At 30.3% G+C, this 15,529-nt stretch overlaps 1 protein-coding gene across 7 annotated transcripts in view; it reads left to right on the top strand.

The window, feature by feature from the left end:
* Positions 1–15,529, top strand: part of LOC103570685 (neurogenic protein mastermind) — a 49,455-nt gene that overhangs the window by 20,023 nt on the left and 13,903 nt on the right. For 4 of the 7 annotated variants that reach the window (XM_053742206.1, XM_014439864.2, XM_053742205.1 and 1 more), the window contains one exon: positions 9,728–11,374. In XM_053742206.1, the coding sequence (XP_053598181.1) occupies positions 9,728–11,374 (1,647 nt within the window). Of the gene's footprint in view, positions 1–3,835; positions 5,356–9,727; positions 11,375–15,529 lie in introns of those variants that run through there. The other 3 variants (XM_014439867.2, XM_014439866.2, XM_014439865.2) reach the window with 3 other exon arrangements.

Genomic DNA, 15,529 nt, shown 5'->3' with positions numbered 1-15,529 from the left:
AAAAAGATCTCAAAATTTACTATAAATTTGACTTCAACCCCTAATAACTTTGAACAGATGAATTTATCAAAAAATCATAAGAGACCTTTTTTGTAGATCGTTAAATTTCCGACAAAAATATATCCTCCGTTTATTTGTACAATAAGCCATTACCTATGTATAAAATTCCAAACTTAATTTTTTTCTGTTATTTTAATGGGAAATAGGAAATCGCAATCAGGGAGTGAATATTAATATTAAAGGCTCAAATTTCAACAGGCTTCTTGTATCCTACTACAATTTTTGAGAGTCCTTGATAAAAAAAAATATTAAATTTTTTGTACATCAGTCTAATATATATGTATATGTATATATGGTTAATCTGGTGTACTGCCTTATGCTGATCTTAGCATTTCTGTTGCATCAAGAGAGTAAACAGGTCTACGCCACTGACTGCACAAGGGGAATGCAATACACCTCAGTGATCCTCAACTCATCTATTATAATTTAAATTTTACCCCGAATTTAATATTACCTCCGTAAACACGGATACTAATTCCCGCCCATATTTATCTTTAACAAGAAAAAAAATAAAATACACAAAAGATATAAATAAATTTTAATAGTTTTATATTTAGGTCACCTTATCTCCTCTAAAAATATAACTATTTATTTATTTATATGATTTATGTTTATAAATAAATACTTATTAATAGACAGTGAATTTTTATATATAATTGAAATTGAAACGTAGATGAATTACGGGAAAAGTAGAACACAAACAAGTAAATCGAGTTCACTAGGCAAATAAACAAGTAACAAGTACTGCACTCATGTTAATATTCAAATATATAAATATATATATGTACAATATTGTTATTATTAAATATATATTTTATTAATTACACACAAGGTGTCAATGTCAATATTAATATAATAAATTTATCAAAATTATGTATTAATATCATCCAGTAATTAATTACAATATAATTGTAATTTATTAGCGAGAAAAGGAAAATATTATTGCGCTCAGTGATCCAGGATAATTAGATTAATTAATTAATGAATGAATGACAATTAATTGAGATTTGTAGAACATGGAACTAAACATATGCATATAAATATGTTAATATATATAAATACATGCATTGTATGGTTAGGTGATGCATCCGGGCTGATGCATACGGCGATTTCTCTTATTCAAAATTCTATATCTCCAGTGGAATGTGTGTTGACCATAATTTCGCTGCTACTTCTCTTTCCATAGAGATGGAGGAGGTGCCGGTGGAGGAGGAGAATGAGAATAAGGAGGAGGGGGAGGTGAAGGAGAGTTTTACAGTGCAACGTCCTCGTCGCGCGCAACTTGCACGAGAGACAATTGTCAGTGGCGTAGGTGGCATTCGTTGATGGTTTACTTTGTAACAAGCCGCCAACTTTAAATCTCTATACTTCAAATCTTACATCAACATTTCATTTTTCACTCCTGCAAAAAAAAAAAAATTCAAATTTTCTGTCTGAAAAAATTTTTTACTCCAATTTTGAATCTTAATTATTTATATAGATCATTAAATTTAAATTAACAAATTACTTTTTTACCCAAGTAAATGTTTGTAGAAAAAAAAACGCGAGTTCAGTAGTACGAGTTTGAATCCGGTCAGACGGAGTTGGTTTTTTCTTGAAACAAATAATTAAGTTTTTAATATAATATGAAATTTAGTCGGAAAGTATTGAATACAAGCTAATAAACTCGGTATGTTTATTAAAGTTTTGATTAATAAGGATATATATATATATAAATTTATGAAGGTAATGATGATGAGTTAAAGTATAAGGTATATAATTGAGGTGTGGTTGAGTGACACTGGCGACGTCGCGGTTAGGTATAGTATATAAGCAGGCGTTACAGATGCGTCGCTAGCGGGTTGCTCGTCCGTCCAACGAATCCGGGCGTAGCGTGAAATCCTGATGACGCAACTATGAGTGTGTGTGGATGAGTAGGAGTATAGTAGGAGTAGAAGTAGAAGCAGAATAGAACAGAACCAGGAGTAAGAGTTGTATTATATATATATACATATATATATAGAGGTATAGGATACCGTAGTGTAGAGCGACGATGGGTGAAGGAGAGGAGGTTCAAGTGCGCGCGACGTGACATGATGCTCCCCGTGTTGTCAGTACATGTCCCCGTATCATATCTTGATAAACTCCTAAACCACTAAACAACAATCCTAATCTAAATATGTATTTATGTATATATATGTATATATAGATTAATGCCCCTATAGTTATAGGTATATAATAAGTTTATTTATATATTACTGACTTATTAAACTTGAATAAACTAATTTAATTAATAAAACTGATATATAGATTGATAAATAAAATATTAAGTTAGCAGTCAGTAGTCTTTTCGCTTGTATATAAAAGTTATCAGCGTAGATTGCGTGGGTTTCAGTATAAAATTCAAGGAAAATCATGATAAAAACAAAACGTATATAAAATGAGCATAGCGCATGCTGAGAAAAAGGACATTACATACCTAAGTAGAGTGTGTATGCGAATATACGAATGTAAAAAAAAAGATTAAGAGAGGGAGAGACATCGAGACTGAGTGAAAGAGAATGATCAGTAGAATAAGTAGATAAAGAAGAGAAGTAAAATGACTCGCGATCAGGACAGTAGTGGTATATATATATGCTTTTTGTTTTATATGTTTGTGAAACATACGAGGGAACTCGAGACAACCCGAGACTGTACGAGTCGACGCGAGTTATTCTCGTTGTATGTAAGAGAAACGACAAAATCGTGTATTCAGTGGCTGGCGACTCTTTGAGGCGTCAAGAACATTAACGATAGGGTAGAATTGCTTGTGTCGCGGTTTATCCACGAGGCACGTGCTATAAGTCGCGTGACAGTTGATAACGTTAACTTGCTGCTACTCGTATCTTACATTAAACTCCAATGTACGACACTGCTTTCAGAACAAAATACATATATATTTAAATAAATATATCAATAGATATTCAAATTATTACGGCCATTATAAACGACTTTGCCCAGTCATTGATGTATAAATAACTTAACTTATTGTTTTAAAATAACATTTAATTAAAGTTATTACTTAATTTCATTGTTTATATAATTATTGTATCTATATAAATTAATTATAATTAATGGTCATTGTTGTTGTATTGTGCTCGAGGACATTTGATTGTGTTTAAATAACAACAAAACCAATAAGATTAGTCGATTAATTGAGAATTTGTTATCGTGTCTTCCATTAGTAACTCTTATCATAAGACGAGAAGAACTGACTAGCGTAAACATTATTGTCAATGCAATGCAATGACTATCATTTGGCTTTGGTTGGCTAAAGTGTACATTTAAAATTGATAATTAAATTTTTAAAAATGAATTTAACAAAAAAAGTGATTAATTTATTTTATCCATAAATATGTAATAACAAGTTGATAAGTTGATTGTAAATGAAAAATAAAAAAAGTTTGACAGCAGAAAGAAAAACAAAGATGATGATGATGATGATGATGACAATGACAATATCTTTGGTATTTATCGGCAGCTAAAGTGACAAAATGATAAAGTAAAGAGTGACGGTTGAGGGTAAGCTCTGAAGAGTTGTCGCAAAGTGGTTAGCTGGTGATATCGACATCGAGTCAGTTGACGAGGTGTTGAAAGAAGACGTTGATATATAACGAGGATATACATCAATATATAAATATATATATATATATATATATATATATATGTGTGTGTATATTGTTGATAATGAGGAAGTAAGAGAAAGAGAGTGATTCTGTAAAAGGGGAAAAAGAGAACAAGTATAAGAGCAAGAGAAGAGAGTGGAGATTCCTGGGCACGCGCACTCCACCTGTTAACGTGTAACGGCACGCGCCATCCTCCTCTCCCTCGTCGGCTCTTTTCCTCCTTCATTGGTGTCTCCCTACCCCATGGGAAGTAGTCGCCTCCTCCCACGTTCTTTCCCTCACGCGTGGCACAGAACCGCGAGTCGGACGCGCAGGAGTCAATCGCTCGTGAGCTTGGACTGCTGCATCAAGAGCTCGATTTTATCTTCTCTTTAATATTTTATTTTTACTCCAAAATTAAAACCTCATCACTTTTAAATAACGTACATTCATTTGCTCTTATCAGCTGATTATTTTTTTAAATTATCAATTATTGTTTGTATTTACATATATATTAATATAAATACATACGTATATTGGATTTTAAGTATCGATACCAAGATATCAACGAGAGCCATATAAATAATGTATGACAGCCAGTTTTATTTTATGACTTGAACAATTGTTTCAATAGTTAAGTACAGAGTATTGTTTTATGGTTTAATAATAATAATAAAAAAGGATAAATAGTAATGTGAAAATGCTATTAAAAGTTTTTTATTTTAAGCAACCATTAAGTGTAATGAGATGGGATTTATTGGTTTGTTGTTGATACAATAATTGACTTTGAAGAATATATATATATAAATGTATAGATGTATGTATGTATGAATAAAATAAGTGTACGATGATTGTAAAGCTGACGTACAAGTGCGCGAGTCAGTATCGAGGGAGGAAGAGTGCTTGAACCACCTGTTGAGGATTTACGAGAGGAAAATTGACAAGTTGATATATATATTCATATTTGTATCAAACAATTATCTTAAATTGAAAATTTAACACGTAATATGTAAATTGTTTTGTTTTACTGTGGATACAAAATGTGAAGTGATATGATTTTTATTAATTTTGGCGGTTAATTTTTGAATTCAAACGATGAGGAAATTAAAAAGTATCGAAAATTATTTGGACTACTTGTATTTAAATTTAATGGAAATGTCGGTGTCACTGCAGTGTTGGTGTAAATGTGAGTGGGCTTGTAGTCGACAGGCATCACTTGATGTCCGCACAAGGCACTATCAAATATGTTGAAGCTCTGTGTTATCGCTCTCACCCATCATCGTACAGCCTGAGTGCTAAAAAAAAAGCCAAAGAGGTCAAGAGTCGCGCGGGAGAGTGCGTGACGGACTCGCGGGCGCACGGGTTCACCCCGCGCTCGATGCGTCCTCCTGTGTCTTCTTTAAATATATATATAGATATGTATTGTGTATTTTATTTTTAACTTAGTTATTAATTCTCACTCAACTACTATTCTGTTTTTAACGGACGATTGCTTTTAATTACGATCAGTTATTTGATATCAAATACTGCGAACTGTTAATTTTTTTGACTGTGAAATTGTTTGATAAATATGTTATTGATACAAAGTTATTTTGAATAAAAAAAATATATTCCATTTAGTATTCAAACAATTTGCGTGGCTACTGCGTCGATTCATCCAGTTGGAATGATGGTATGTCGATATATATGTATATAAATTTATAAATTAAAGCTATAAAACGTTTATTTTTACACCGGACTATTTTTATTAATAAACTCGGTTCAAATATTTCATTTAAATGAAATTTTTCTATTAATTTATTTGTAATTGATAATTATTTTAAAAAGTAATTAATTGTGACAGCATCGTTAGTGTATATTGTATACATAAATTTTTAATCCTTTGAGCTTGCGTCTTTTGATGATATGATTGTATATATCTCCCACCTTGGATATATTTAGCTTCGTGACGATAATCGCTCAAGTGGAGAACGTTCCAAATAATGATATTCATACATACATTAAATAAACATACACACATATATTTATACCTACATACATATATTTCAGTCAATATCATGTAAATAAGCCTTGATGAATCTTTCCATTAAATTCCATAAATAATATTATTATTTATATATATTACTAGTAAGACACTAGTACTAAAACTTATTCCCTACACTGTAAAAAATTATCGGAGTTAATCCGGAGTGAAATTTACTCCGAGGAATTTATTATCATAGTAAAGTAGCAGACCTGACAATTTTAAAAACTTTGAAATAATAAATTAAAATGTTGATAAAATAAAAATAAAAAAATCCATGTTTAGACAATTCAAAATTCAGTGCATGCATTTTTAAAAAATTTTTTTTATTTATAATTAAAAAATTTTTGTATACCTCCTTCATTTACACTCATAAATTTATTTCGATATTAAAATTAATTCCTAAAAAAAGTTCATTTTAAATTTAAAACTCCGAATCGGAATGAAAATTCAAATTAAATCCAAATTACCCCGTTAAAAAAAAAAAAAAACAAATTTTGAATTTACTCCGTATGCAGAGTGATTTTTTTTAAACTCCAGAACTCCGAGTGACAGAGTAAATTACCCGTACGAAAAAAAAAATATAAGGGCGAATTTCATATATCAGACATATATGCCTCATATATACAATTTGTCCGCATATATATTTTTTTCGCCCGAGTTAACTCCATAATCACTCTGAATTTACTTCAAATTTTTGACAGCGTACATATTTGTACATTTGGATAATTAAGATTATATAGTATAGGGTAATTAAATGAATACTTTGCGTCTTAACAAATGGAAAATAGAGGACGAAAGATTTTAAAAGCCCACGAGAACCCGATACGTCGCGACTCACCTTCTTTCTATTCGTGAGGATTTTACCGTAGAGGTGGCAAGAGCTGAGGAGGGTGTGTAATACCTCGCGGTGTGGATCGATAGGAAGGCCAGAGGGTTGACTCTATATATATATGTATATATATATATATATATATAAATGTATATATACATATATATAAATGTATATATATGTGGGTTGGCGCGCGCGCCAACTACTAAGTGTGCTGGCGGTAAGTGTACGTGCTCGTTGAATCCGAAAGAGGCTCGTTGCTTTACTTGCATACTATCTATATAATACACCATTATATTTATCTCTCTCAGTATTTCATTCTCTGTTTAAACTCTCTCAGTCTTCTTTATTAATTCCATTCCTATATCCGGTATATTATTTATTTCACGGCTCATACCTCTGTCGAGACATTCAAAATAACAAACACCGATCAAGAGTCATGTCATTATTGCCAGACTTGTTTATCAAAGATAAAAAATATCAAGAGAAATAACGTTATTGTTATTTTAATTATTTATTTATTAATATATATGATGTGTGATAAATTTTGTATTACGTCAATGTTTAAAATATTTAAAAAATTTAATATTTATTTTACTTTTATTTCCGTTATAAAAAACGGATCAACGTTATCGCGACGATTCTTAGTTCTTAAAAGCTCTCGCGGTTTATAAAACGCATGCGCGCTCCATTATACTCATCCTCAGGGTCTTGAGCTTTAAAACATGTTCAATAGTCGAATTATTTCGCGCCTTTATATTATTTTATTTAAAATAATTTTTTAAAATAATTATTTAGTTTTTTATAGTGAATTTTAATGATGGGGAATAAAATTAAATAGTAATAGAAACTTATGATTTTCTTTTTTTTGTTAATAGTATCAGAGTTCTTATAAATAAGAGGATTGTTTGTGTCAATAGATTGTAATAATGTCTTAACGTTGAACAAGTACGGACGTGAGGGCTTATAATACAACAAAAAGCAAAAGAGAATCCTGGTTAAGCGCGCATAGCAATCGATATCTTGGCGGTACTACGGTGTCATGGAAGTCAAGCCCTGGTCTCACACTCTTAACCCTTCATCAATACCCACAACCATTTAAACGTTCAATTTATTTTTCATGCTACGGTGATATAAACATAAACATTTATGTAAAAAAAAAGAAAGTAAATTTCGGACGGGTACATCAATAAAACTTTTAAAATTACCATGGATACCGACATTAAAACTTTATTTATTTAATTATTGATTGATGTGATAGGGTAATAATCAAAATTACTTGATGAGCTTTCGTTTCGAAGACTGCATTGCAAACAATCCATTGTATATCTCTGATTGTTTGTTCAATAGTCCGACACCTTACTGGAGTACTGCCAGAACTTTTTAAATATTTATAATATTTTTTAAAGTTTTACTGCAGTAACATTTATTATTTATCGAATGTTATTATTTACATCCGAAAAATTTATCTCTTATACTTTTTTTTTACTTTTGTTTTATGATTTATGACATTGAAAAAGTTTTGTTAACAAATTATACGCACGGAAAAAATTACTATTACTTGGAAAAAATTTTCTTGATTCAATAAGTTTTTAAAAATTATTTTTTTAATCAATTATGTATTTGTACAAGTAGGATTTTTTGAAAAAGGAAAATTAATAAAAAATTTCATCATCACTTCTTCAGGTATACAGAAAAAAGGATTTTTTGATGCAAGAAAAATTTTGAATCAGGAAGTAAAAATATATATTTTCTTAGAACTAGAGAAAGTTTCGGTGCAAAAAGTTTTTTTCTTGTTTTAAAAATTTTTTTCTTGGCTCAAGAAAATTTTTATTTTCCATTTATAATACAAAAAATTTTCTTAGAGCAAGTTAAAATTATTTTGTGCCACGAAATCCTTTTTTTTTTTTAATGATCCTGAAGTTAACAAACAATTAATAATTTTCGAATTTTTTTTAATAAATCGATTACAAAAAAAAAAAAAAAAAAAAAAAAAAAAAAAAAAAAACCAAAAATATGCGCATGTAGCAAATTAAAAAAACTACAGGTGTAATTTTTCCAAATATTTTTTTTTTATAAATTATCGTTTTGAAAAAAAATCAAAAAATTACTAGACGTCAGCTAACTTCAGTATCATTTTTTGTAGACCTAAAAATTATTAAACTTGAATAAAACAAATATTAATTGTATGAACTTTATATATTCTTGTCTCAAGAAAAAATAAAAAAATGTCTTACAATAGTATTTTTTTTTCTCTGTATATTTTTTATTTATCGATAAATTAAATAATTTTGTACACTGAAAAAAAAGGATTTCTTGAAAAAAGAAATTTTTTATCGCCAAAAAAGTTTCTCTTACCCCCAGAAACTTTTAGATGTCAGTTCGTAATGCAAAAAATTTTCTTAGGGCGAATTAAAATATTTGGCGCCAAAAAATCATTTTTTTTTCTGTTTTAAATGAGCGCACTGAGAAAAATTAACGTTTTGAAATATTTTATTATCTTTTCATAAAAAATTATATTTTTAGAAATTTTTAATTTCATATTTTCAGTGAAAAAATTTCAAGATTTCATTAAAAATAATTTTCTCAATCGAAGAAATCTGAACTCAACTTGAAACATCGTTTTTTTTTTTTTTTTTTTTTTTTAAATCAGTGAAAATAAATTTCAATTTTTTTCTGTCAAAAAATTATTCTTCAATTAAGACAATATATTATTAACGTATTAATTTTCATTGATTTACTACTTAAGAAAATTTATTTTTGACACAAGTAATTTTTTTTCTGTGTAAATTCAAAATATAAAATTATTAATTTTTAATTGAAAAAAAATATTATCATTTTTTTTAAAACTGGTCACATACGCAATAGTTACTGTCAAACAAATATGTCAAGTCATTGCATAATATTTTTTTTTCTTGTTATTGTATTAATGACTCTGTGGCAATTGAGAAGGCCAATGAAAAATGTATGTAAATATCCATCCGTAATAATTAAACATAAAAGTAATCAAGTGGATATTTCAACAATCTTGTTGATGAGTAGAAAGTGCTGACACTAGATATAACATTGTATCACATTTACATGGCACTTATATATAATAGCTTTTAAAACAAAAAAAAAAAAAAAGAAAACATTATTTCAAAAGTATAAATAATTTTATTAAAAATAAATGAAAATTATTTGTTTTAGCAGCAGAAAATATTAAAGAGGACGGCCGAGGACTTGGAGTCAACTGGTGCGAATAACGTGGACAGTAATTTCGGCGAGCCACCGGTAAAAGTACAATGTACTCAACAAGGTCCTCAGCAGCACCAGCATCAGCAAACCCAATCGTCGAGTGGAGCTGGAGGAGCTCATCATGGTATGGGTCAGCATCCGGCTGGCAACGGGACAAATTCAACGGGACCTCAGGGTCCTAATAATCCTGGCGGTGGTAGTACAGGTTCAACTTGTACCGGTAACAATACCAATGAAGGTCTTACCAAGTTTTCTGTTGAGATTGTTCAGCAGTTGGAATTTACAACTTCCGCTGCTAATTCCCAAGCCCAACAGATATCGACAAATGTTACTGTTAAGGCATTAACAAACACATCTGTGAAAAGTGATTTAGTGAATGCATCATCGTCCCCGAAATCTGGTTTAGACAATAATTCTTCCAATGTTGTGTCCTCGAGGACTACATCAACTAATCAAAGTGGCGGTATCGGATGTGTTGATATTGGTAATTTAGTTGAGTGTAAACAGGAACCGGACAATGATTTCGTTGATCTCGAACAGTGTGCCGCGGCTGTTGTTAAAGACGCAGCAGCAAATGGCGCCGGGTTTCCTGGGTTTTCAGATTTTATCGACGAAACTGGTGACGAAATGCTGACGTCTGATACCTTCAAAGATCTCATATCTGAAATAACAGATTACCCGGCGTTGATGGATGAGTTTGACTTTGATGACAAGGGTATAGATTCTCTGGCATCGGGTGTTAATCATGGAAACAGTGGAGTTCCTGGAGCTCCCAGTGGATCTGTTGGTAATTCTGGTCCAATGAATAATGGGCAAATAAAAATAGAAGACGATAAAGATGCCGTTCATCAGCATATTAATGGTGGAAACAGTGGACCAAATGGTGCGATTGGTTCAAACTCAAGTCCCGGTCTTGGTTCATCATCCCAACAATATTCACCTGCTCGCTTGCCTTACTCAGGTTTAGATTTCAAATCGGAAATGAGTCCAGCTGCTCAGACATTGAAACAAATGGCCGAGCAACATCAGCACAAAAGTCAGCAAATGGGTCTCGGACCATTTAATCCAACTGGCAATTCAGCCCGTGGTCCTGCCTCAAGATCTCCTTACACTGAATTTCCACAATTCGGTGGCAATAACGATTATCTAGGTAGTCCTGGTAGCAATGGTACCACCGGTAATCAAAATCAAAACGCTCCGAATTCCGTAACAGCTTCTTACCACAAGAGCACCAGTAATCCGGGCTTCCAAACACAACCGACTAATGATATGTTCGGTACGCAGACTCCGTTCGCTGGACTGAGTGATATGAAAAGATCACAGTCGATGAGCGGTAAACCTAATATGCTTGGACCGACAAGTTACAAGCAACAATATTCTCCATACGGTAGTCCAGGTTCAATGCCTAATCACGGAAGTCCTGGATATCCTTTGCCATCTCGCGGAGCACCCGGACCAGGTCCTAATCAAGCTGGCTCCGGTCCAGGTCCTTTTACGAATTCAACTCCTCCACGACCTCCTTCCGGCTCGGGATCAGCAACCCTGCAAATAAACCAAGCACAGCAACTGCATATATCCAATCCTGGACACAATATACAGGTAACATTTAATAACATATATATTTGAATAGATGTTTGAATTTAATATCTGTTGCGTGGAATGACGCAGGTATTTTTGTTGACATTGAATGACTAGAGGCATAGCGGAGTCGACGTAGTTATCATCACTGTCGTTGTCGTCGTCGCTGTTGGTATGGAGCGAGGGTGTTGGTAGTGATGGTCGTGATGGTATGGTACATAACCCCGGTGTACAGTAACATCAGCTAGTGTAGAGTAGCGGCACTGCTAGTGCGCCACCAAGCGCAACAAGTTGTTTCCCCTACTTAAATACATCATCATCCCACTTTCCCCCTGGTTCTATACTGACATTCTAAAGCTTACTATTGCATTGATACCTTGACGGCGCGTTTCGATATGCGCAGCTCACGCTGTGCTATGTCTGCTCCATTTAATAACTACCGCAATAAACACATTCTCATACTCCTTAAACTTCATAATAGTTTTAATCTGTTACACTTAATATCATTGTTAATTAACTAATTTTTGGCTTAAACTTAAATCCGCGTTTTTGATCATGTATATTAGGGTGATCGTTCAAAATTATATTTTCTGACGTCAAAAATAAAACTTGATTCAGGCTCGCTTCGCCTTATTTTCTTTTGAAATTATTGATTTTTCGATAAGATCTCGACTTTTTCGAGTTAAATTTTTTTCATCTTTGCTTCAGCTTATTCGTATTTTTTAATCTTAGTTTGAACTTTTTTGTCTTTACTTCAAACACGATAATCATTCACCTTACTTTTAACTTTTTCGAATTGATTTCAACTTTTTCATCTTAAATCGTGACTAAGTAAGCCAATTAAGTCTAAACCGAGGCTCAAACAATGTATTTCATATCTCCGTAAAAAAAAAAGTCGAGTTTGTCTTGTGAAAAACGGCTCCAAATTTCGACTTGGTAAACCAAGTCTAAATCAAGTTTTATTTTTGACCTGGGTAATAAAAACACACGTGGGGATTTTTTTTTTTTTTTAAGTAAAAAGGAAACGTGCTTAAGAACGATCAAAGTTCATTTTTCAATGTAATCCCGGTTTTTTTTAAATATCTCATGAAATATGCAGATTAAAGAAAAAAATCATAGGAACAATTTTGTAGGAAATTAAATTCTTGACAAAAAAGGTCATATTCATTTTTTTTATAAAATATGTATTTGCGAAAATATTTAAAAAAAAACTTTTTTTAGATCTTATGAATTTAGTGAAAGGATTACAAATTTTGAAAATAACATTTTTCTAAGTATATAGAAACTGTAACAAGCATTAATGAGTGATATGTTACGAGTTACAAAGTTGTCTATATTAAAAAAAAAACGTTATCTTTAACATTTGTAATTCTTAAAATGCTCAATTAATAGAACTAGAAAAATTTTTTAAAAATATTTTCATAAATACACATTTTATAAAAAAAATGAACATGACCTTTTTTGTCAAAAATTTAATTTCCTACAAAATTGTTCCTATAATTTTTTCATTTAATCTGCATATTTCATGAGATATTTAAAAAAAACCGGGATTGTATCGAAAAATGAACTTTGATCATCCTGAGGCACGTGTTCTTTTTACTTAAAAAGAAAAAATCAAATTCCCTACTTATTTTTTCACTAAAAAGAAGCGTTTTATGGGGTGTCTGAGAAAATATAATTTTTTACGACCACCCTAATATACATGTATGCTAATTTCGTTTTGTTTCCAGGGTTATCGTCGTATCTCTGTAAACAATTAAACTGATGATTTAACATTTTATAAAACTCTTTGTTTATATATGTATATATATATTTAGATACCAAGAATCTTGTCACTCGATTCAAGTAACCCTTGGTCACCTTTATGTAAAACAGCGAGCGTTAATTGCGGAAACATTCAAACTTTTTTTTTCTACCAAAGAATGATCGAGGGGGAAAATATATAGTATACAAACACGCGTGTTGTGTCGTCGCGATGATAATTTTATGTTTTGCTTTAGTATGCTTAACTAACTTAAGTATAATTTAACGATAGAACAAGCCCAAGGTGTTCTTTTGTATTCAGATTATTTACATATGTACCGGTTTTAATGGAGATATTTGTAGGCCGATTTCCGGTTAAACTATTGAGGGTAAAACATAATATATTATACTGATCGATAAATATCAGTATCTTCAGACATATTTTTTTTCATTCCATATTCAAATCAACAAAATTATTTTTCCTTTCAAAATATATCTGATTTTTTTTTTACCCTGAAATATTTTACATTTTGTTTAAATATTTTATTAAAATTTATTTTAATTATTAAATGAATATTTAAATTTTTCATTTCTTAACACAGTTTTATTTAAATTTTTTTCTTATAGAAAAAAATAATTTCTTTGTGCTAAAAATTTTTATTTGCTCCAAAAATTTTTTTATTTTATTAATTGAATTTTCTTGGGCAAGAAAAAAAAATTTTCTTAGGGTAAAAAAAAATTTATTGAGCCAAGAAATTTTTTTTAGTCCTAAAAAATTTTGTCTTTCCATTTCAAAATTCAAATTTTTTTCGCGCCAAAAAAATTAAACTCAAAATACAAAAAATTTTATTTATAAATTCAAATTGACCGCGAATTTTTATAATCCCGAAGTTAACAGACAATTAAAAATTTTTTGATTATTTATTTTAAACAAATAAATTACAAAGAAAAAAATAAACTAATAATATGCACATATCGAAAATTAAAAAAACCATTAGTGCAATTTTTTAAAATACGTTTTTCTTTTTTTAATTTCATTTTGAAAAAATTAAAAAAATTATTAGATGGCAAACTTCAGTTTCATGAATTTTCATTTTATAATAAATATTTTTTCATTGATATAAATATTCTTCAGTTGAAGTAAAGAGTTTTAAGTGCGTTACAAGTATACAGTAGTTGAACACGTATAACTGAACAACATAACAGAAAAACACATTCCATGCACAATAATAATCGTGTCTAGAGTGTACGGTGCTGAAATCAATACTCATATGCCTCACTTTTTGTAACCTACATTGCGTCAACTATGGTTTAAATTGTTGTAAACATTATTGTTGTTGTTATCATTATTAGTATAATTTTCATCATCAAGTACCTTCACTCAATTATTTGTCAATTGTATCGGCTTAAAAATGATTTCTTAACTCATTAAAGTAAAAAAAAATAATTATTAAAAATATTTTTTTAAAAATTTCATTACTGTCATACAATTATTTGTCTTACATTGCTGAATCGTGCGACAAGTCGTGGTTTGCGACGGGGCTACGACTTGCTAATTTTAGCTCGACCATGACATCAGTCCGCGTCACTCGGTTCGTTTCTATTCTCGCGCAATTGTTTCGCGCAGGTATTATTTACTTATTACTAAAGATATCTGTATGAAAGAATTGTCTGTATTAAAAAATATAAACAATTTTTATCAATGGATTGATGATTGTAAAATATAAAAATTCAAATTTAAATTCGAATAATTTGTCTATTTTATAAAATTAAATTTGATGATAGTCAATTATCAAAGAAATATATATTGTATTTCTTATCGTTATATTTTTGGATTTATATTTTAAAAAGAAGAAAATAATTCATTCTTAGTCTATGACTCGCGTTTTAAACGATAAGATAAATTCTTTTCAGGTTACCGGAAATGATATAAAATATATACAACACGATAGCAAAAAATAAAACGTGTAATTAATACAACAAATATTTTTTCAACAAGTGTCAATTGAATGATTTATATTGAAGATAAATGTCATGATACAGTTAATACACTTTATTTGATATCGGTTAGCCTGTAAATAAATTGGATTGTACTACAGTACAGTACACTACACTACACTAGTGATATCATCATGCCCTTTGAGCGGCTTAAATTCATCGCACTGATTTAAATGAAAGAGACATATTTCAATAAATTAACATTTTCACTTTATTTATACTTTACATTGCACTGTTTATAATTTATCTTTATATTTAAAATAAGTTACTCCATGTTATTATCAAATTACTGTAAGTTACTATCAGCTTTTTGTATTTTTACACAGAAAAAAAATTAGCAGCTGAAAGTAAACATTCTTGATTCAAGAAATTTTTTTTGAAAACTCAAACTTTCGCGGGTAAAGTAGAAATCTTTTCTGACCACAACAAATTCTC

This window comes from Microplitis demolitor, chromosome 10 (assembly GCF_026212275.2).
Source record: "Microplitis demolitor isolate Queensland-Clemson2020A chromosome 10, iyMicDemo2.1a, whole genome shotgun sequence".
Classification (NCBI taxonomy): domain Eukaryota; kingdom Metazoa; phylum Arthropoda; class Insecta; order Hymenoptera; family Braconidae; genus Microplitis; species Microplitis demolitor.
Note: the sequence above shows the minus strand (reverse complement) of the source record. Positions and strands in the feature narration are given on the sequence as shown.